This window comes from Lichenostomus cassidix, unplaced genomic scaffold (assembly GCF_008360975.1).
Source record: "Lichenostomus cassidix isolate B80296 unplaced genomic scaffold, HeHo_3.0 HiC_scaffold_42, whole genome shotgun sequence".
Taxonomy (NCBI): domain Eukaryota; kingdom Metazoa; phylum Chordata; class Aves; order Passeriformes; family Meliphagidae; genus Lichenostomus; species Lichenostomus cassidix.
The window spans coordinates 990,235-1,014,100 of NW_028147241.1; the positions used below are offsets into that span (position 1 = coordinate 990,235).

The 23,866-nt window shown below is 53.5% G+C and overlaps 1 protein-coding gene across 1 annotated transcript; it reads right to left on the reverse strand.

Annotated features, from left to right (window-relative positions):
* Positions 1 to 541: 541 nt before the first annotated feature.
* On the reverse strand, positions 542 to 11,918 carry LOC146424142 (serine/threonine-protein kinase pim-1-like). Its single transcript, XM_085043956.1, has 7 exons — positions 11,756 to 11,918; positions 10,228 to 10,322; positions 2,424 to 2,591; positions 2,255 to 2,305; positions 1,684 to 2,050; positions 901 to 1,077; positions 542 to 648 (listed from the first exon to the last, which is right to left on the reverse strand). The coding sequence occupies exons 1-7, from the start codon at positions 11,916 to 11,918 to the stop codon at positions 542 to 544; spliced, it is 1,128 nt and encodes a 375-aa protein (XP_084900082.1).
* Positions 11,919 to 23,866: the final 11,948 nt, after the last annotated feature.

The window sequence follows — 23,866 nt, forward strand, 5'->3', positions numbered from 1 at the left end:
CAAAAGGGGAAAACTTTTGGTGCCAATGCACACTTTTGGTGTGCAATGCACAGATGTGGGAGCATCCCCAGGTGTTGAACTCACCTGTAAATCAGGTGTGGAGCATGCCTTTGAAGAAAGCGCCTGAGTCAAAGCTGATCATCTTCAGCTTGCACATCGCCAGGTTGAGGAAGAGGTTGTCATCCTTGAGGTCCTCCTTGGTGTCTCCAGCTGCAGCTCCACCTGGTACAGCTTCTCCAGGGGCTCCTGCTCCTTCCCTGGGGGCCACACCAGGCTGTCAGTGTTCTGCCCAGGGCCCCAGACAACAATGAACCAGACAAGCGAAACCAGGGTGGATGGTGGCCACCAGTGCTTGCCAGAGCAGATCTCCAGCTCAGCTCCAGCACAAGAGCTGCAAGTTCCCTTCTGATAATCCCTGCTCAGAGCTACAAGCAGGTCAAAAAAAGTCTGGTTTGCTTTGCTTCTTATTGCCAAGAGATGTGTGGAACTGTTACCTGCCAGGCCCCTGGATCAAACCGTGCACGTGGATCTCTTCCATCTTCTAGGGCACATGAACATCCTGCATCCAGGGATCATCGAAGAGGTCTTCCAACGATGGCCTGTCCAAGGGTTGCATGGACAGACACCTCTTAATAACATCTTGGCACTCTGTGAAGAGAAACCAGAAAATGCCAGTCCGTTGGAGAAGGGTCCTGTCCAATGTGCCCCCTCCCCATTCCCGTGCCCAGGCCATGCTGGGTGTGCTCAGAGCTGTGCCTAAACTTCCCCATGGATTCTCTGTTTTGGAGGAGAGCAGGACATGTGCCTCCTCCTCAGCAGCTGCCAGAGCGGGATGCTCATGAGCCTGCTGCTCTCTCCCAACACTGCTATTCCCCCTGTGCCACAGAGATGAGGATCCACCTTGAGAAAGCCGTAGTGGGAACAAGATCCGCCCCCAGATGATCTTCCGGCCCCTCCTGAATGGGTGCTTCCCAACGACCAGGTGGTACAGCAGGAGGCCCAGGGACCAGATCGTTGCTGCCTCGCCGTGGTAGCATCTGAGCTGGGTCCATTCTGGTGGGCTGTAGGACAGGGTTCCTGTGGAATACAGATGGAGTTCATCAGGGGATGCTGCTGCTCCCAGAGCCTCGCCCCAGCATCCCTGGGCATGTGGGGGCTGCACCAGGGGAACACAGGGTGACCTGCTGCCCTCTCGCCAGCACCTGTTACTCATGGACAAACTTGGGGTTGGAAAAGAAGCCACTGGGGTTGGAATGAGGCAGCAGAAGCCCTGGGGAGGTCCAATCATGACATGCAAAGTAAAACCATTCCCAGTGGTAGGAAAAACCACTCTCATCCCTCCCTGCATTGCCCCCAAATAACAATTACAAGCCAAGGCAAACAAGGGGACTGGAGCAGTCCAAGTCCTTCCTCACCTGCACACCAAACTGGCTGGGGCATGGGGTCTGACCCCCTCACTGCTGCACTCATTGGGGTTTGTCAGACTGGCTGCCCCAGCCCCAGCCCAGGGCACAGTGGGAGTGAAGGTGGTCAACAGGGCTGCAAGCTGCCCCTCTTCTACCCCCACCCAAAAGTAACTTTGCTGAAGAGTTAATCCCATGCCTGGCAGCAAGAGAGGAGGCCCTGGTGCTACACCCAGGCTGGGCCATGAGATGCCCAGGAGCATCCCCTGGGAGGGCTCACCTGCAAATTGGGTGTAGGCTGTGTCTTGGAGGAAGGTGCCACAGCCAAAGTCAATCAACTTGGCCTGTCCGGTGCACAGGTCGATGAGGATGTTCTGTGGTTTAATGTCCCTGTGCAGGACCCCGCAGCTGGTGCAGTGCCGCACGGCCTCCAGCACCTGGCGGAACATCCCCCGTGCCTCCTCCTCCGGCAGGAACCTCCGCTCTGCCAGGAAATCCCAGAGGTCCTGACACCGCTCCGGGCGCTCCAGCACCAACAGGTAGTCGTTGGGGAGCTCAACCCACTCCAAGAGCTGGACGATGCCATGGAACCCAGTGGACACTTTATCCAGCAGCACGATCTCAAGGGGTGCTCTGGTGCCATCGGGCTGCAGGAGGACCACGATGCCATCAGTGGGGCTGAAGCTGTGTCGGGGCTCTGGAACCCCTCACCCAGCCCGGGATGATCTGCCTCCCCCGCTCACCCCTCGCCCGCTCTCCCTCCAGGACTCCTGGCCGTTTCCACCCTGCTGGGCCCAGGCTTATCCCCGCCCGGCATGCCCCGGGTTCTGCCGCTGGCCCCGCGCACTCACCAGCTCGCCCCAATGACGGATGCGGTTCCGTGACACACTTTTGATGGCCACCTGCAAGCCAAGGGGAGCAGCAGGCTCAGCTCGCTGCCCGCTCTCCTCCTCGTCCTCCGCCCGCCCTGCCGAGCCCCACCCTCCTCCTCCTCCTCCTCCTCCTCCGCTAGCCACTCACCGGGGCTCCGTCCGCTAGCCGCGTCCCCGCGTAGACGCTGCCGAACCCGCCTGTCCCCAGCAGCTCACCCAGCCGGTATCGCTCCTGCAGGGCCTCCTGCGCCTTCCCTGCGGGCGACACGCGGCCGTCAGCGCTCGGCCCGGGGCCACACACGGCCCCCGACGGCCTCTGCACCGCCCCGGGCCGGGCATCCCCCTCTGAACGGGGCACGGGCGGCTCGGGGCCGGCGGCCGGACTGCCGAGCGGCGGAGCTCGGGCCGGGGAAGGCGCAGCGGAGGCGGCGGGAGCGGCCGAGCCGCGTGTGTCCTCCGCGGGCCCCGGGAGGAGCCGGAGCCGGGATCGGGGTCGGGGCTGGGGCTGGGGTCGGCACCGGACCCTGCGTCGGGACAGCCGGGGCCAGGCTCGGAACAGGCGGAGCCAAAGGGTGACGATGCCGCCCCAGCCCCAGCCACTGATGCCCGCCCAGCAGCGCCATAGCCAGGCTCGCCAGAGCCGGGCGGAGCCGAGAGCGCGGCGGGAGGCCCAGGGGCGGGGAGGGGGCAGCCCCGGCCGGGGCCGGGGGCGAGCCTGGGGCATGGCCCGGGCTGGCAGGGGGAGAGGGACACCGGGAAAGGAGGGGACACAGGGAAAGGGACAGCGGGAGAGGCTGTGGGACAGGGCGAGAGGGAGAGGACGAGCAGGGGAAAGGGACGGAGAGAGTCGTAGAGTCTCTTCTTTCGCTGCCGCCGCTGCTGCCACTGCCGTCGCTGCCGCCGCTGCAACTGAAGCTCCGGGGCCGTTAGTCCCAGTGGCCATATGTCCGAGTGGCCGTTTGTCCGTTCCCCGCTCGCCCCCGCGCGCCCCACGGCCGAGCCCCGCGCGCCCCCGGGGGCAGCCCCTGAGTCTGTCCAAACACGGGAACTTTGCCGTGTTCAGCCCAGGTCCGGAGGCTTGACTGCTGCACGGTGGCACAGCAATCCGCTTGGCTGCTGTTGTGGATTGTCCCTGCTGAGGGTCAAACACTAGTGGAGCACATTCCCTGTCTCTAGAATTCATTCCCAACACAAGCACTGCACTTATGTCTCCTGCATTGCTTTCCAAACAGAACGGGGGAAGACAAACTGTGTGTAACTCATGGTATTTTAGGGAGTTTAAAACTTGCTAAGCCATAGATCTTAGAGGTGAGATCTGATTGCAATTAATGGCATGGAGAAGTAGTGCAACATGAAAAAGGGGAGTACAGAAATAAATAGAGGAAAACACTGTGGATTGTATCCTTACATTTTCATTTCACTTCTTGAAAGCTGTTTCAGTTTTCCAGGAATCTTCTCCACAGTCCTGTTTGCTCTTTTCACGAACCTTTCCTGGAGGGAAGGAATTGCAGGGATTATTGGGCTGCACTGGCCCTGGCCGGGTGCCTGGTGCCACCAAAGCTGCACTGTCACTGTCCTCACAGGAGCAGGACACAGAACTCAGGAGGAAAGGCTCGTGGGCTGGAATAAGGGCAGGGAGAGGTCACTCACTGGTCACTGTCACGGGCACAACAGACACAAGTTAGGGAAATTAAGGGAATTGAATTCCAAGCAAATCACAGTATGAGAAGGAGATCTAAAACAAACCCTGAAAAACCACCTTGCTCACCCCTCCCTCCTCCCAGGCTCCCAGCCTCCACCTGCAGCTCCTCTGCTCTCTCTGCATGGGAAATATGTCACCAGCCACAAACTTTGCTTTTGCCTCATCCCGGGATATCTTCCTGGAGAGGAAGAATTTTCTCCAGCAGAAATTTAGAGCTCAGCAGCATTTGAGGCTCAGGGTGTTTCTCCTGCAGCTCCTTGTAGGTCTCCTCTGCCTGTGCTGGGTCTCCTGCATCACAGAACTCTGCCAGCTGCAGCTTTGCAAACGTCAGCTCAAGGTCTGGATGTTCCTGAACAATTTGCTCGAGGTCCTTGGGGGCTGCATCCAATGCATTCTTCTTGTCTTCCCCCTTTGCATGGAGCCAGTGGCCAGGGCCTGGCAGAGCAGGTGGAACCTGGGTCCTGCTGCAGGAGCTGGGGGAGCTCCAGGACTCGCTCTGGCCGCTGGGGCAGCCACAACACAAGCCGTTGCCAGCCAGGAGCTGAAGGCTCCGTGTGGCTCTGCAGGACCTTGTCCCTGGGGCTCGTCTGGATCAGCGGGGGCAGCTGGGCTGGACTTGGCTTTGTTTGTGTCCCTGCTTGCCCTGGGACAGCAGCTGCCCAGTGCCGAGGGGACAGCAATGGCACCGGGGCAGTTTGGGGTGAGGTTCAGTGTCTGTGCCTGGCATAAATCCCAAATCCTTCCCGAAGGAGCAGAGAGTGCTGACAGAGCACAGGATGCTCTGCTGAGCACGGGATGGACCAAGGGTGATGTGAGACAAAGCCGGGATGGGAGTCAGAAATAAAAAGAAGAGGACGAGCAGGCAGGAGAGGAGGAGGAGAGACAGAGGAGGAGGAAGAGCAGGTGGGGAGGAGGGATGGAGGAGGGGGAGCGGGAGGAAGAGGAGGGCCAGAGGAGCAGAAAGAGAAGCAGAAGAAGCAGTCACCACGTGCGTCCATCGCTCTTTCTGTCCGCAACCCTCGGCCCGAGAGCATCGCCCTTCTCGGGGCATCCCGCAGGTGAGCGGGCAGGGGGAGCTCGGCCCAAAAATCTTGGGCGGTGCCTGGGGTTCTTTTTGGGAGAGGGGGATTTCGGACCTTGTAGGACACCAGATCCGAGACCCAAATAACTTTGGTTGATCCTGGGAGGGTTGGTTTTTTTTGTGTACTTTGGTGGGGGCGGGAGGAGGGGGGGATGTTTGGATCTCGCAGGACTCCAAATGTGAGTCGCAAATGCTCCTTGGGAAGATATTGGGGAGTAACATAGACGTGAGTTTTTCGGGGGTCGTGGTGGCAGCTGCAGGGAGAAATGGGAGGGGATGGGAGGGGATGGGATGGGATGGGAGGGGATGGGCTGGGATGGGATGGGATGGGATGGGATGGGATGGGATGGGGTGGAATGGGATGGGATGGGATGTGGATTGGGGTGAGGGATGAAGTCTGGGGGAGGGGGATGGGATGGGATGGGATGGGGTCGGGATGAGGCAGCCAAAGGTTGGGGGTGATAAAGCCGGGGGACCCCACTCCTTAGGGGCTTGCGGGGTATCCGGCAGCTGTGAGGGAGTTTTGGGGTATCCCTGATCCTTCGGGGGTGGCGCTGGCAGCGGGGGGACACGTGGCTCCAGCACCTCTGGACCCCACCTGCGCCCCCCTCGCCCCCAGCGCCCCCGGCAGCGGAATTTGGGGAGGGGAGAGGTGGGGGGCGCCCAGGCCGGGCCCCCCTTGCTGTCCCGGTAAGCGGGGGCCGAGTGCGGGGGGAGCCCCGCGGGCATTGCCCGGCCCTGCCCGGCACGGCTGATGCCGCCCGCCCGCCCGCGCTGCGCACTGCTCCGGACTGGTGCTGCCAGTGCCGCGCGGGGCGGGGCCGCTTTGGGGACCCCCCAGGGCAGGGCGCTTTGGGCTGCTTTGGGGCTCTGGGCACCTGCAAAACCGGCGCTGGGCACGGGAAAAGCGTGTGGGGACAGCTGGGGCCCTACTGGTGGCACTGGTGGCGCTGGGAGTCCCCCCGGCCGCGGGGTGAGCGGGGGGCGCGGTGAGAAGGGGGGCGGGGCTGGTAGATGGGAAAGGGGAGAAGGGGGGCTAAAAGATGGGATGAGACCCCCCAAACCGAGTGGGAGAGGAATGGAACCCTGTACAAATCAATGTTTAGCAAATATGTTAAAAGCCACTTAGAATGAAGAGGGATGGAGGAATTTACCTTTTGTAATGAGGGAAATAAAGGAAAAAGCCCACAACAAAACCCACTGGGGAACTGAGTCCATGATATCTAATGTCTGAAATTCTGAGCTTGCTGTGGGATAGAGTGAAATTGCAAAATCGATAACAGTGGATTGTTGAATTTATTTAAAAACAATCCCAGAAATAGGAAAAGGCCACTTCCTGGAACAGTTAAACAGGGTAATTAATCTAGAAGTTATTGGAAATGGATTTCTCTGAATTACCCAGACAAATTTGGAATCAGTATGTTTTGGTAATGGTGGACAAATTTTCCGAATGTCCAGAGATCTTTCCCTGTCGCACCAATAAATCCAGGGAAGTGGTAAAAATTAAGCTTAATCAATCATACCAAGATTTGAGGGCCGCTTGAGTTGTCTTCAGAGAGAAGTTTCCATTTTATAGCAGATGAGGTGCAACAGCCGAGCAAAAGCCTGGGTATCAAAAGGGACTGACACAGCCCTTGGTGACCACAGGTGAGTGGGAAAGTGGAAAGGATGAATCAGAATTTGAAACAACAAATTAGTAAACTGTGCCAAGAAACCTCTTTAAAATGGCCACAGACCCTTCCTCTGGCTCTTCTGTGAGTCAGAATTCAGCCAGGGACAAAACCAGTGAATTGCTGTAGGGTTGGCTGTACCAAACACCATCAGTTCCTGGAGAAATCCATTCAAAGGGAGAAACAGATGTAAATCTATACCTGATTTCTTTAGGAAAGGAGTTTATAACCCTGGTGGGACCAGTTGCTGTGGATGCCCCTGTTGATCCATTCCAGCCTGGGGATTTTGTGTATGTAAAGAGTTGGAGCTCTGAACCCTTAAAGGAAAAGTGCAAAGGAGCTTTCCAAGTCCTCCTGGTAACCTACACTGCCCTCAGGGTGGAAGGAATCAAACCCTGAGTTCATCACACGCAGGTAAAACCAGCAACCACACATTAAATACAGCAGAGAGAAAACTGACTGATACCCTGGACCCTGGGGGTTTTGTGTATATATATATAAAATACATATATATATCTTACTGTTTTAGAAACAGATATAGAAAATATATTATTAACCTCTGGGGAGGGGAATGTGGTCTTAAAGTTAGTGCAAGATTTTGGCAGATTACAGAATGTAACCCCTATGACAGCTTGTTTGCCAACACATATTCTCTGCAGAAAATCCAATTCCATGGGGAGCTTTAGTCAGCACTTTGACAAAAATCTGGGAACACATGTGGGAAGGAAATAGCACCCAGGGCAAATGGAAAGGGATTGAAGGAGGATATTCCTTCCAAAGAAATTCTTAGACATCAGAACAATATTGTTGAGAATTGTAATATCTCAAAACTGGATCTGGAAATCACCTCAGGTAATATCTATTGGCTGACAGATTGCACTGATACCCCTTGGGGATGTCAAATCCCAGAAGTATGGAACAGCCCTCAGACAGGACAATGGGAATATATCCAGCCAGTTCAGTGGTGTCTGGACTGGGAAGGGAGCCCAGGCCTCCCAGAGGACCCCTCACAGGTGGGTGTAAAATTTCCTGATTTAATAAGATCAAGGCCAGAGGATCCCAGGACAAAGGAAAAGTGGAATTGCATTTGGATAGACACTTGAACTGTTTGGAATCCTGAGGTACAGTGGCTCATGGCTGTGGCCCAGGCTCTAAGGCTGGTATGTGTTTGTAGAAATTATTCTGCCTTTCTTAATGACACTTGTTAGGTCTCACCTAACAAACAGCTCAGCTTGGAGAGACACAGACTGTCAGCAGGACATGGTAAAATCATTAGTTCACACAGGATGGGTGGGAAGTGATGGAATTTGGAGCACACATTTGCCCTTGGGGGAATCAAGAGCACAATGGACACTCGGGGTATCAAGGTTACATCCCTTGTGGAAGGAGTCACCCCTGGGAACCCAACTGTGGGCAAAGGTTAAAGGGGATGAACCTTGGAAACATCCCAGCATGGGAACTGCAGTGGGATGGATTTTAGAATCCATCTTTACTCCTCAAAGATCTCAAAGATCTGCCTTTAGGAACAGACCAAACACACACCATTGGACTGCAAATGGGAACTTCAGTGAATGCAACTCAGTTGGGGTTTACTGAAAGAAATGGTTTACTGAAATAAATGGTTTACTGAAATAAATGAACAATTGCAAGCCACAACTAAAATGACTTTACAGAACAAACTGGCATTAGATCTTTTGCTGTTAACTGGAGTATGTGGATCCTTGAATTGAAACAACACCACTTGTTGTGTGCACATTCCAAATGTGATGCTGAATTGGATGATCAGGCAGAGAGGCTAAAATCGTTTGCTGCATTCAGCAGGGAATTAAGGGGAGGATTAGAAAGTAACTGGTTAAATAAAATATTTAAAGGACTTGGATTTTCTCTGACTGCTTGGTCGGCCTTACTTTTGTAAAGTATAATTGGGATCATAGTAATAATTGTGATTATGACACTTGCTTTAAGCTGTGTGAAGAACATGGTTGGGAATGCAGGTGAGGAACTCATGGGATGTGAGTAAAAGAGCAGAGTGAGGCTTATGAAGGCTTGAAGGGAAGAGAAGCTTCCCAAGCCTCAAAGGAGGGGAATGTTGCCAGATGAAGAATCATTTGCACGTGGTGGGTTCATACAATGCTTATTCTCCAAAACCCCCTGGCCCCTGGAACCACACAATGCTTATTCTGTAGGAAGCAATCAGCCCAGGTGTGCCAACTTCTACCAGCTCACCAGGTGGTCAGGTAGGACTTTGGGGTCACCAACCACCAGGGACCACCAAAGAGAGCCCCAGGAGAGAAGAACAGATGTGCAAAGGGTGGGGGGAAATATGGTAATGATTTTGGGTAAAAGATGATCATATCTAAGTTTATTCTGGGACAATCACTGAATAGGTCTGTAAAATACAGGATAGAAACAGGAACTTTCCCGTGCTCAGCATGCACAGCTTTGGGAGGAGCTCTTCCCTGTGCATCTGGCCAAATAAAGAATGCTGCTGCTTAATGCTGCACTGGTGTTAAGAAGGTTTTTATTTTACTGAATTTTTGGGAACACCTCTGTGGCTGTCATAGAACCACAGAGCAGCTGTGATGTCAGAAAGGAGCTGTGTGACATCACAGAATGGGTTGTGTGAGGTCATCAAGCAGCTACGACATCATAGAGGGAATGAGTGACATCACAGAGCAGGCTGTGACACAGAGGAGGCTGTGTGACATCACAGAGAGGGCTGTGACATCACAGGATGGTGATGGGACATGGTAGAGTGGGCTGTGATATCACAGAGCTGCCTGTGGGACATCACAGAGTGGGCTGTGACACTACGGGGTGGTGGTGTGACATCACAGAGCAGGGTTGTGACATCGCAGATAGGGCTGTGACATCACAGGGCAGTTCTGTGACATCACAGAATGGCTGTGGGACATCACAGAATGGGTAGTGACACGCTGAGTGGGTTGTGACATCAAAGGGGGGACTGTGTGACATCACAGGGCAGCTGTTAAATCACAGACTTACTGTGTGACATCATAGAGGAGGCAGTGACATCACAGAGTGAGCTGTGACATCACAGCGCAGGTGTATGAAATTACAGGGAGGTATGACATCATAGAGTTGTCTGTGACATCACACGGTGGCTGTGTGATGTCACAGAGGGCTGGGTGAGGTCACTGTGAGGTCACTCCGCCCCACCCACCTTCACAGTTCCCCCAGAGAAGTCCAACATCGCTCATCTGACCCCAAGCACTGTCCCACCTGCAGGATCTGCTTCCCATCAGCCTCTTCCTCCTGCAGCCCCAAGCCCAGGTTGGTGCTAAACAAAGGGCACTGGCTCAGGGTCATCCCCCAGCAGGGGCTGTGCACCCCCTCTGCCCCCTCCCCAAATTCCCTCCTGGGGGGAGCAGGAGCAGGGTCAGGAGCCCCGTGGGGAGGGAAAAGGGGGTGATACTGGGATGGGGAGGGGTCACCCACGCTCTGGGGGACACACATGATCCCTGGGGACACCCCTCACCTTCTCCCACAGCACCAGGAGGATGAACCCCAGCATGGAGCCCCTGAACCCTGGCAGCATCTTGGGGGGCAGCGTCTGGGGGCAGCTTTGGGGGTCTGGGGGATCACAGTGGCCTCAAAGCCCCTCCCAGCTCCATAGTCACTCACAGGCCTCTTAAACCACCCCACAGCTCCTTCTAGGATCCTCCCAAACCACTCCCTGCAATATAAATGCTCCCAAGAGACACCATAACCCCTTTCCTATCTTCCCCAAGACCCACCCAAATTCTCTCCAAGCCACAGAGCCAGGCCAGGACCCCAAAACTCCCTCACAGACCCCACCAAGACCCTTCCAAGCACCACAAATACCCCCAAGAGCCACAAAAGCCCCTCCCAATCCCCTCAGGAGCCCCTAAACCCCCTCCCAGCCCCCATCACACTGACCAGGAGAGGTTGGTGGACAGGAACATCCACAGCTGGGAGCAGCTTGGGCACTTCAGCAGCAATTTGAGCACCTTGGGGGGCACACCCCAAATGGGGAGACCCAGGCCAGGCACTGGGACAAAAAAACAGAATTAATGGAGAACAGATGGGCTCAGGTGGACATGTTTTGCTGGCACAACTATGAGATCATGGCCATGTACCCCAGCCTGGGCAGCCCCAGAACACCCAAATCCTCATTAATTTTCCCCTGAATCTCAAAGTCACCCACAAATCCCAGTAAAATGGTGCAGCTTTAGATCACTTTGTTTCATTTATTTAACTTCACCCCAATTTTGGTTGTTTTTACAGGATGAAGAAGGAAATTATTCAGGTTGGAAAAGATCTCTAAGATCATCCAGTGTTGCTTGATGCCACCAGAAGAAACAACTGGACACGGCAGGTCACATTTTTTAGGGGATATAAAGTTAATAAATCAGCCCTTCCCAATGAATTTCCGATATCAATGTGAGTCCCAATGGATGTTCCTGCCCCTGTGTTTGTCCAGGTGGCTACAGGGAATCAGGAGGACGTGGAAGCCACCAGCCAGGTGTCTTCCCAGTGTGGGTCCCTGCAAGTGAGGGTCACCAGGGCTCTTCCCAACATAGGTGCTCCAATGGGGGATGAAGTTGGAGCAGCACATGAAGCTCTTTCTGCAGTCAGGGCACTTGCAGGGCTTCCCTTACCGGTGGCTCCGTTGGTGTTTGGTCAAGTGAGAACTGCTGGAGAAGCTCTTCCCACACTCAGGACACTCATAGGGTCTCTCCCCAGTGTGGATGCGCCAGTGGGTGATGAGTTGCTCTTGAAGCCCTTCCTGCACTCAGGGCAGTGGAAGGGTCTCTCCCCTGTGTGAATCCGCCAGTGCAGAAGGAGGTTGGAGCTGGTCAGAAACCTCTTCCCACATTTGGAACACTCCTAGGGCCTCTCCCCAGTGTGGACCATCTGGTGCTTGATCATGTGAGAGCTCCAGTTGAAGCTCTTCCCACATTCCCCACACTCATAAGGCCGTTCCCCAGTGTGGATTCTCTCATGGACGATCAGCTCAGACCTCCTGCCGAAGCTCTTCCTACATTGCCCACACTCAAAAGGCCTCTCGCCAGTGTGGATCCTCTGGTGGCGGATCAGGCTGTAGCTCTTGCTGAAGCTCTTTCCACATTCCCCACACTCATAGGGTCTCTCCCCAGTGTGGATGTGCTGGTGGCTGACAAGGTGGGAGTTGAGCTTGAAGCCCATCCTGCAGTCAGGGCAGCAGAAGGGTCTCTCCTCTGTGTGAATCCGCTGGTGCAGGAGGAGGTTGGAGCTGGTGTGAAGCCTCTTCCCACACTCAGAACACTTCTAGGGCCTCTCCCCAGTGTGGATCCTCTTGTGACCCTGCTGCTTGCTTTTCTTCCAGGACTGATGGAGATGATGGACATCCTGTATATACGTTCTACTAGTTGTTGTTATGGCCTTTTGTAAATATGTTTTTTAAATTTTAGTTTTTAGATAGAACCTTCCACTGTAAATACGTTCTGTAGATTGTTGTTGTTATCAAGATTCTTCTGTTGTAAATACCTTCGGTAGCATGCTGTTGTTGCTGCTCTTCTGTAAATAAATTGTCATTTGTTTTCCACTCCCCAACTTTCTTTGCAATTCCTTTGGGCACAAGCCACATATACAGGGTTGTGATTTGGGGCTGCTCCATGTTCCTGGGGCTGGAGGTCTCTGGGGGTTCTGGCACGGCCACCCCAGGGCTGGGGCTCTCTGTGCATGGGGAGCTTTCACTGATGCCACTGCTGGCACTGGGCACTGCTCGTGTTCCTGGGCTGGTGCACAGCTGCTTCCCCAAGAGCAAAGCTGTCACCAGCAGAGATTGGGCTCTGGCAGGAGCAGCCTCTGCAGCGATGCCACCAAACAGGTAAAAAACCTTCTGCCGGCCTTCCTCCTTGAGCCTTCGGGGGTCCTGGGCCGAGAGCTGGCATCAGGCTGCAGGGATGCAAAATCCCTGTCATGCTCTGAAGGCCACGACAGCCTTGGGAATTGCTGGAGCCAGGCTGCGGGGAGCAGCTTTTGGAGCTGCAGGGGCTGATGGTTAAGGCTTGGAGCCTCCAAGGGCTCTGGGCTTTGCTCCTCCCATGCATTACATTTCTGTGCCATTGTTCAAGAGACTAAAGCCATGCGAGGTGATCCTGGCGCTGCCCGATTTCCTGCTGCTGGCAGCAGCCACTGGAGCCTGAGCCCGACTCGGGTGAGCCCTGGACGGGGCAGTGCAGGTGGCTGAATGGTCGGCGCTGGCTGCTGGCACAGAGTCCCGGCGGGGTGCGATGCTGGCAGCGGCTGCGGGGCTGGGGCTGCGGGGCTGGGGCTGCGGGGCTGGGGCTCTGTCAGAGACTGAAATAGTTCATGCCTCAAACATTGATATAAAGTTTTGCTCATTATAACAAAAACAGTATAAAGCTACAATCAAAGAAACCTCCTTGAAGATACCTGACTGGGACTTTGGACTGAGTCAAACTGCTGAGATTAGATAAAGGGAAGCCCTATTGTTCAATCATCTCAGGCTGAGGGAAAGGAATGCATACACAAAGGCCAAAGCCACTAGCTGCACTAAGGATCATCCCTGGCTGAGTTTGGGGTGGGGGCAGAGCACAGCTCACAGAAGCCAGGTTGACACAAACTGGCCCAGCTGTGGAACCCCCAACCCCTCAAGCCACATCCATGAGGCTTTCACATGAGAGGCAGCTGAGGGGGAGTCACAGTCCATCAAAGACCACCCATGCTAGGCCTTGCACCACAGGAGTGCAGGTGATGCAAGCAGAGTCTGCTGCAAGAAACTGCCCCTCCCCTGGGGGGACATGCCTGGACATTGCCCCTGGTCTGAGTGTATATTAACCCATGGCATTCTGTGCTTTTGGGGGCGACCACCACCACCAAGAAGACCGGCTGGAGAGGATCAACGCAACATCGTTGAGATCCATGGGTGGTGATATTTTCTCTTTCCCTCTTTCTGTCCCCCCCACCTCTTTTCCTACTTCTCTTTTTCTGTCTTTTCTTCTCTCTCTCTCTCTCTCATATTTTCTATCAAATAAAACCTATACTATTGATTGGCATATGGTCTCGTTTGTACCTTAATTCGGGCAGAGGTATTTCCAAAGAACCTTAATAATTGGATCATAACAGGCTCCCACAGGAGCCCGAGGGCCAACAGGTGCCCGAGCTCAGCCCCTGCCCGGGCAGCGTCCCCTCCAAGCCCGGCGCTCCCCGAGCACGGCCGGGGCAGGCACGGAGCTGCCCGGACACCCGCTGCCCACGGCAGCCGCAGCAGGGCCGGCAGCACCTTGGGGCAAAGGGGGCTCGGCCGGCGCTAGAGGCTCCGGGAGCCGAGCTGCTCCAGCTGCCAGCAACTGCAGAGCTGCCAGGCTTTGGCAATCCCCAAGGCCAGTGCCTTGCCTGGCTGGTGGAGCAGACCCGTGCCTGAGGTGCCCTGCTCTTTCCAGGAGCTGCTGAGTCTCCCGGCTGGGAGGAGAAAAGGGTGTGAATGTCTTTAGAAAGGATGAGAGAAGCGCAAAGAACCAGTATTTACCTTGTAAATACATGATGTGGTTAATTTTTATTGCTTCAGCAGAGTAAGTCCAATCATATTTGAAAAAGACTTGGAGCCTGGCTCCCACTTCTATCCACAGGGCTAGAGCAGACGAGAGGCAGCCTGCATTAAGGCACTAGCTATTATTGCTTTTAGTCCAGAACACTCAAAACCCCAACATCTTCCATCGACGGTTACAAGTGGGTGGGCAGTTTCGGCTGCCAAAGTGCAGCTAGCGGGACTGTCTGCAACACTGGTCATAGCAGAAGTAAAAATAGCTAGGCTAGAGGCTCATCAATAAATATAACAGTGAACAACCACCACCTTTAGAAAGGAGCCAGGCTTTAGAGGACTCTGGTTTGCCATGAACAGGCAGGCTGGAAAAGGTTCTCCACATTGCTGAGCAGCTCCAGCCTTGTCCTACAGAGCTGTTGCACACAGAATCTGCCTCTCGCTGGGAGCCCAGCATGGGCACCCTCCACTGATCAGCCAATGGGGACTTCACCACTAGGATGAGGAGGAAATTCAAGAGCCTCCATCCAAGCAACTCTGGCACTTTACAGCAGAGGAACATATTTTTCTATCAGCTCAGCACTGTAGCTCATGAACCCATCCCCACCAGCCAGCCTTTGGCTCCCACACAGTGCCTGTCACCCTCACCAGGCTGTCCCTACTCTTGTGCACCACACTTCCCTCCCTGATCCCCCCAAGTGCATAAAGGAGCAGCTCTGTGCTCCAAGCAGCACAAAGCAGCAGCAGCAGCTCCCAGCAGAGATGCACCTGGCCACCTTTTCTCCCCCAGCAAAAACTGCCTGAGCTGCCTGAAACATGCTTCCAGGCTGGGGAGGACCACAGGCATCTCGCAGTCCACTTGGCCACATCATGCTCCCCTGATGCACTAAGAACTCCTTCCCCTGCCAGAGGAGCATGAACCATCAGCTGGGGGGGCGTGGAGAGGACACCTGGCCCCACAGCACTTGCCCAGCCCTGCCACATGCTCACAGCACCAGACTCCGCTCTCACTGCTCTGGCCTTTGCTGATCTGGAGCTGCTCTCCAGCTGCTGACATGCTTCTCCAGCTGAGGAATGAGCTCCAGCTGCCATTGGGCATTCTGCAAAACCTGCTCTTAGACATCAAAACCTCTTTTTCTTCTCCAGCCCAAGGAAGGAGTATCAAGCCCACCCTCAGTACTTTGGGATGGGCCAGGGGAGTCCTCACCGCGCAGGTGAGGGGGAGCATCCTGCCTAAGCCCCCTTTCCATCCCCTCCCACCAGGGAGAAAAGCAAAGAGAAAAGCAAGCCAAGGGCCAGGTTCCCTGTGCCTTGGCCAGGGCTGCCTTAGAGTGGCTGACCAGGAAGAGCTTCCCCAGAAAAGAGGGAGGAAGGACTGCCCATAACAAAACTAGGGCAAGGAAAAAGTGTGACCTTCCGGAAAATGATGCAATGTTTGGACTATTCCTGCCTAGTCACCTGAAGGTATGGACACTTTGTTATTTCAGCTCTCAGCTCTTCATGTTTAAAAAGTGAAAGGAACTTGGTGCAAAACTGGGCATTTTTTTAAGTTGCTTGCAGAGCAAGGAAATGGTGCCCACAGTGTTGTCCTTGCATGGGCAGGTTTCTGAGGCACTTGATAAGCGATCCTGTTAAAAGACTGTGTCCTTTTGTTTTTAAAACCTTGTCTATTGGTTCAGATTTTAAAAGCTGGAAAAGTGTTTGTACTGGAAAGGAAAAAATAAAGTATGTCTTGCTGAGGTTTCCAGGATCAAAATGACTCGTGTGGCTTGCAGAAGTGGCAGACTAGGAAAGGACTTACACTCACACCTAGGGCTCAGGGAAGGAGAAGGTAGTGGCCAGAGTGGAGAAAGAAGGAGCCCAGCAGTGCTTCTGCCTGTTTTGCTTGACTTTCTAAGCTCCTATGAAGACAGAGTTGGGGATGCTCAGCCTGCAGAAGGCCATGGGAAAGCCTCACTGCAGCCATGCAGGACTTGCAGGGACCAAGAGGAAAGATGTGGGGAGAGGAGAAGGGGGAATGACTTTCAACTGCAAGGGGGTCAATTTAGCTTGTCTCTAAGGAAACTGGTATTTTGCACTGAGGGTGCTGAGGCACTGGCCCAGGCTGTGCACGGAGGCTGTGGATGCCTCATCCCTGGGAACATGCAAGGGCAGCTGGGACAGCACTCTGAGCAACCTGCTCTGGTGGGAGCTTGCTCAGGTTGGAACAAGATGATCTTCAGGGTCCATCCCAAGGCAAACCATTCAGGGATTCCATCATTCTGTGGTTTCCATGGTCCACAGGGGTGTGGTCCTGGATCTGCTGTCATGTCACAGTTGGTGTTCCAGCTGGGACTGCCATCGCCCAGCCAAGGGCACAACACAACCAGCCACCCTTGAGTCAGGACGTGCCTCACCCTGCTCTGAGAGCACCCCTGCAGCCCTGTCGGTCATCCGTTCCCAGATACTGCCGTCAGTCCTGAACGCTCCCTGCTGCCTGGATTTTGCCATCCATCCCTGCAGGATGCTCCCATTTGTCCCAATGGAGGTACAGTGCCATTCCATGGAGGTGGACACTCCCTGAGAGCCCGGGCGGGCTGGAGCTGTGAGGGGATGCTGTGGGACAGGGACCAACTCTGAGGTTTCGCTCCCTGTGCAGGCTGTCAGAGGCCATGAAGAGGAGATGGAAATTGACAGAAAGACTGATGAAGAAGAAGAGATGGAGGTAGATCTACAAGAGAACGGAGAGGAAGATATGGAGATAGATGTGGAGGAGATGGAGGAAGACATGGTGGTGGACAAGGAGGAGGAGATGGAGGATATGGAGGTGGACGAGGAGGAGACGGAGGAAGAGATGGAAGTTGAAATGGAAGATTATATTGAGGAAATGGAAGTCGACGAGAAAGATGAGGAGGAGGACATGGTCTTGGGATGAAGACCGACACAGGCAGCAGGACAGGCAGGTGCTCCCCATGCCCTGCCCACAGGCACAGTGGCTCCCCTGCTGCCAGGCTGGGGCTGGGCTGGGTGGCCCTGCTCAGGGACACGGGGACCCGGGGCATCCCTGCATTCTGGTGGATTCACAAGCACCAGCCCCAGCCTGCCCTGCGCTTGCTTTGGGCCACGCCAGCCCCGTCCCAGCAGCTGGGCCCAGCTCCCAGCCCCAGCCGGGCTCAGTGCTGGCGGCACAGTCCTGCTCTGCCAGCGTGTGCCAGCCTGGGGGCACAGGGAACAAACCCTCAGGGCCTGACTGCAGTGACCGTGCTGCTTGCTTTTCTTCCAGGACTGACGGACATATGAGGCGTGGATGCCACCCACCTGTATATACGTTTTTGAAAGAGTTCTTCAGTTGTTTGTTCTACGTAGATTTTAGCTAGTTTTATTTTCTGTAAATACGTTTTCTACATTGTTGTTAGATAGGTTTTTATGTAAATACGTTCTATAGTTGTTGTTGTTATAAAGATTCTTACATTGTAAATACATGATGGAGTTCATTTTTGTTGCTTCAGCAGAATACGTCCAATCACATTTGAAAAAGACTTGGAGCCTGGCTCCCACTTCTACACACAGGGCTAGAGCAGACGAGAGGCAGCCTGCATTAAGGCACTAGTTATTATTGCTTTTAGTCCAGAACACTCAAAACCCCAACATCTTCCATCGATGGTTACAAGTGGGTGGGCAGTTTCAGCTGCCAAAGTGCAGCTAGCGGGACTGTCTGCAACACTGGTCATAGCAGAGGTAAATATAGCTATGCTAGAGGCTCATCAATAAATAAAACAGTGAACAACCACCACCTTTAGAAAGGAGCCAGGCTTTAGAGGACTCTGGTTTGCCATGAACAGGCAGGCTGAAAAAGGTTCTCCACATTCCTCAGCAGATCCAGCCTTGTCCTACAGAGCTGTTGCACACAGAATCTGCCTCTCTCTGTTCATGTTTTAGACGTGAAAGGATGTTCCATGAGATAGACCCCCAGAGCCTGACACAGGGACAGGGGGACAGGGCCCTGGGAGCTGGGAGAAGGGGACAGGGACCCCCCAGCAGTGTCCCCGTGTCCCCCACGGTGAGAGCCTGGCCCGGGGCTCCTTCACCCTCTTACGAATGAGGGCTTGAGAGCACTTAAAAAATCCCCAGCAAGGGATCAGCAAAAACCAGGTTTAATATTAAGTGACAGCATGAGAAAATTCCTTGGCAAGAGTCACTCTGCTCCTGACTGGACAGTTCAGGCACACCAGGGGAAAAATGCAACAATGAAACCAAGGAAATTCAGGCAATCAAACCAGAAATGAACTGAGAACCGGCACTGTGTGTGTGTGTGGGTGCCTCTGAAAAAAGACAGTGAGGGAAGAGATGAATATGGCCTAAAAGCCTGAGAGCCCTCAAACTCAGCAGAACTTCACTTATACTGTAACCTAAACTTATATCTTAAAATTAATAACTTATTAGAACAACAGCTCTTAACAATATTTAACCTAACTTATAACCAATGATCTAACAATTTAACAGAGGAAGAGTATTTCACTTAGCTAATAGCTTCCATTTAAGATGGAATTACAGTAATGCAATTCACTAAGCACTGTCACAGCAAACTCTAAGCCATCCAACTTCAAGTTATCCACATTTTGAGAAGAGGAAGTCAGGAGAAAATAGAGAGAGAGAGAGATTGAGATCCACAGTCAGGGCCTTGGATCCAGCTCCATCTCAGCTGCTGTGAGCTGCGGGGCCGTGGGACGTGTCAGTGTCACACCTGTGTCACAGCCTTTACCTGCTCTGCTCCCTCTCACAGGTGGGGGTTTTGGGGTGCCAGGGGCTTGGCATGCACTTTGGGGCTGGAGCAGAGGCTGCAGTGGCTGGGCTGGGCCAGTGACCAAATGCCCCACCTATGCAGTGTAGGACAGCCTGGGCTGGAGAGGGCAGAGGGATGTGCAGGAGCTGCAAGGCCCTGACAGAGCCAACTTGTGCAGCACTTTGGCCATGGCTGCTGTCCCTGGCCCTGAGGCCAGCAGGACACAAGTGACCCTTGCAGCCCTGGGGCCTCATGGCCTCCGTGTCCCTGCCCAGCAGCCTGGCAGAGGCCACCCCATGGTCCTGCCCTTGCCATCGCACATCCCCACATGCCAGTGCCCCGGGAAGAGCCCTGAGCACTGAGGGAGGGACAGGATCTGCCTTGCCAGGGGCTGGGGCTCAGGGCTTGGCCCTTTGGATTCATGAAACACATCCAGCATGGCTCATCATCAGAGACACCTTTGCCTTGCTTGTCCCCACCTGCCAGCACTGCCTGCAGTGTTCTGCTCTGACTTCAATGTGGGGACACTTTCTCAGTCATGTCCCTCATTGGAACTCAGTAACACTACAAGGAACTTCAATGTTTCTATTTATGTTTGACTTCTTGAGAAGTTTTTGCACACACTCTGAGGGACTGAGTGTGATGCAAACAGCACCAAAGCCCCGCGAGGGTCATTCCAGTCCCTGTGCTGTTGCTGTGCTGCTGAGCTGGGCTGGGCTACTGGCACAGAGGAGCTCCTGGCAAGCGGCAGCGCTGCAGAGAGACAGCTCTGCCCAGGAGCAGCTCCTGTGCACAGCCCAGCAGGGCTGGGGCACTGCCAGGCCATCTCAGGGACACCAGCAGGGCACACCCAGAGCTCACGGGTGCTCAGCATTGGCAGGGGCTGTGCCATGGCCCAGAGGGGGCTGTGTCATAGCCATGGGCACCTCTGGGGCTGTGTCAGAGAGCCTCAGAGCAGCTGTGATGTCAGAAAGGAGCTGTGTGACATCACAGAGTGGGTTGTGCGAGTTCATGGAGCAGCTATGGCATCATAGAGGGGACTGTGTGACATCACAGATCAGCCTGTGACATCACAGTGTGGCTGTATGACATCCCAGGTTGGCTGTGAGGCCACAGAGGGCTGTGAGGTCACAGAGTGGGTTGAGACATCACAGAGCTGGCTGTGACATCATAGACTGGGCTGTGAAATCACCGGTTGATTGTGTGACATCATTGGGCAGGATGTAATGTCACACGGTGGTGATGTGACACCATAAAGCAGGCTGTGGCACAGAGTGGGTTATGACATCACAAAGAGGGCTGTGCGGATGCAGAGCAGACTCTGCCATCATAGAGGATGGCTCTGTTGGACATCAGAGAGCAGGATGTGACATCCCAGTGTGGCTTTGTAACATCATGGAGCAGGCTGTGTGATGTCACAGAGAAGGCTGTGAAATCACAGAGTGGCTTGTGACATCACAGGGTTGCTGGGTGACATCCCAGCTGGGTTGTGACATCACAGAGCAGGTTGTGATGTCGCAGAATGCTGGTGTGACACCCGAGGGCAGATTGTTTGACATCACAGTGGGAACTGTGACATCCCAGAGTGGCTCTGTGACATCACAGGTAGCTGTGTGACATCACAGGGTAGCTGTGTGAGGTCACTGGGGAGGTGACTCCACCCCAGCCCCCCGTCACAGTTTCCCCCAGAGAAGTCCAACGCTGCTCGTGCACAGCAGGGTCCCCTGTCCCCCCAGGTCCCTCCTGCCCCCCAGTGCCACAGCCTCCCCCAGAGGATGTTCCATGAGATAGACCCCCAGAGCCTGACACAGGGACAGGGGGGACAGGGCCCTGGGGGCTGGGAGAGGGGGACAGGGACCCCCCAGCAGTGTCCCCATGTCCCCCAGGGTGAGAGCCTGGCCCGGGGCTCCTTCACCCTCTTATGTGTGAGGGCTTGAGAGCACTTAAAAAATCCCCAGCAAGGGATCAGCAAAAACCAGGTTTAATATTAAGTGACAGCGTGAGAAAATTCCTTGGCAAGAGTCACTCTGCTCCTGACTGGACAGTTCAGGCACACCAGGGGAAAAAAGCAACAATGAAACCAAGGAAATTCAGGCAATCAAACCAGAAATGAACTGAGAACCGGCACTGTGTGTGTGTGTGGGTGTGAAAAAAAGACAGTTAGGGAAGAGATGAGTATGGCCTAAAAGCTTGAGAGCCCTCAAACTCAACAGAACTTCACTTACACTGTAACCTAAACTTGTATCTTAAAATTAATAACTTAAAATTGATAACTGAAAAACAGCACTTAACTGTATTTAACCTAACTTATAACCAATGATCTAACAATTTAACAGAGGAAGAGTATTTCACTTAGCTGATAGCTTCTATTAAAGATGGAATTACAGTAATGCAATTCACAAAGCACTGTCACAGCAAACTCTAACCCATCCAACTTGAAGTTATCCAGATTTTGAGAAGAGGAAGTCAGAGAAAATAGAGAGAGAGAGAGATTGAGATCCACAGTCAGGGCCTTGGATCCAGCTCCATCTCAGCTGCTGTGAGCTGCGGGGCCGTGGGACGTGTCAGTGTCACACCTGTGTCACAGCCTTTACCTGCTCTGCTCCATCTCACAGGTGGGGCTTTTGGGGTGCCAGGGGCTTGGCATCCACTTTGGGGCTGGAGCAGAGGCTGCAGTGGCTGGGCTGGGCCAGTGACCAAATGCCCCACCTATGCAGAACTTGTCCTGCAACCCCAAACACACACTCCAGATGTTTGGGGCCATCCAGCATTTCTCTGCTCTCCAGCACCGAGGCAATGGACTCTGGCTACAGCTCTGAGCTCGTGCCCATGGTAACCACCCCTGGCATTGGGGCTCCATGGAGCTGCTCACAGGAACACCCCAAGAATTAGGAGTACAAAACCACCTCCAAAATGTGGGATACCCCAAAAGCCCTTCAGGAAGGTGGAATACTCAAACATCCACTGAGGAACTGGTTCTCCCTCCCTTCATCACCCCCAACCTTCCTTCAGCTGTCTCATTCCAGACCCTGCCCCACTCTCCCAATCCCCACAAAAACACATCCCACCCCTCTTGGAAATCACTACGCTCTTCTCAAGCCCTATTTTTCCTATTCCACCCCTCCCAATCCCCATCCCACCCATCCTGCCCCTCCCAATGCCAAACTCACCCCTCCTGATTTGCATCCCACTTTGCCCAATCCCCTTCCAACCCCATTCCACCCTGAGGGGCTAAGGAATCGAGTAATTTTGGGCTGGCATTGAGTGGTTTTCAGGGGCATTGAGTGGTTTTGAGGTGACAGATCAATCCCTCTTATATTTTGGAGTGCAAAGCAATGGAGAAAACTACACTAAATACTACCAAAACCCCCAGATCCTCCCAAATATGCAAAAGATCCAAAAAACCCTCTCTGCTTCTCTGTTCTTTATCTCAAGCTGTAATTACTGTGTTAGGAAATTGCATTACATTTAAGAGTGTTTTATGTATAGTCAAGGCTTAAACATTAGAAGCAAAATCCCTGCTTCAATTCTGTATTGCTCTGGAATGTCTTGCTCAGGTTTGGTATTTAATTTCCTGCTCCCAAGCCAATGCTGAACACAATAACCTAAGTGTTAGACGTGAAGCCTACTGAGAGTACTGTGTAGATTGGCAGAACCTGTAATTGGATTTTAACCATTTCTAGTTTTTCTAGGAGACTAAAGAACTAAATTGACTTGCCTACTATTGCCTTTCCCTATCTCTGTAGAACTCTGTATTTTACTGCTGTGACTGTTTAGAGAGTTCAACAAAACCAGGAAAACTCCAATAAAAATTTGAGAGCTCCTGTCTCTTGGCCCATCCTGATCATCCACACAGTTGGATGGAAGAGTTCCAGCTTCTGCTGACACTGTACACAATTCTGAGACAGAAAAGCTGCCACGAAGGGACATTGTGCCCAACTGTGTGTATCTTCTGTAAACAAAACACAGATCCCTCCCAAAAAAGCACGGAGGTGCATGGAGGTGCATGGAGGGAAGGCTTCAGCAGGGGGAGGGCTGAGGGTCAGCTGTACCCAAGGGCTCAGCAACACAGGCACTTTCCCATGTTTACTCTATCATATAAAGGGAAGGCAAGGTCAGGGAAAGGAAGGCCTGAGGCAAAGCTCTGCCAGCTCATGGTTTCTTCATCTCTGCCACCTTCGTACTCAACTCCTCAATTTCCTTCTGTGATATTTCCTTCTGGATGTCAAACTCACTGTCTTTAGCTTCATCAAGGATCTTGTTCTTGTTCCACTGTGACAAGATATCTGGAAGCCCAGAGAGACACAAGTCACAAGGGTTTCTTGATACAAGTATGAATTCATGAAGGTTATTCATCTTCCATCAGCTCTCAAGTCAGGTTCACACAGTTGACACTTTCTTCGCTTTCCCTCTCCCCTAAAAAGCAGTTGCAAGTACTGACCCTCCTCTCCAAGCTCACCATTCTATTAAACAAGGTTAATAAAAGGAAAATGAGGGGGTTTCATTCCTTTTTGGACTCATATACCTATCAGACCAACCCATTTTCAGTCTCCACCCTGCCATGACAGCCTGCTTGTTTTACTGTTACTAATGCTTCAGTACGCATGGGATGGAGAAAGTTTCTGCAGTAGGGAACCCACTGCACATGGATTCTCCAGAATGGCCAGTAATGAAGTCTGACAAATAGTCACAAAGATATTGTCTGCAACAGGAAAAGCAAACCCAGCTTACCCTCCCAGACCTGTAGTTCCCCCTCGGACATGGAGGGCCAGATGACACAGCTGCTGGCCTCAAAAAGTGGATTGTGGAATTTGCTCAGCTCTTCGGATGTGTTCACCCAAGTCC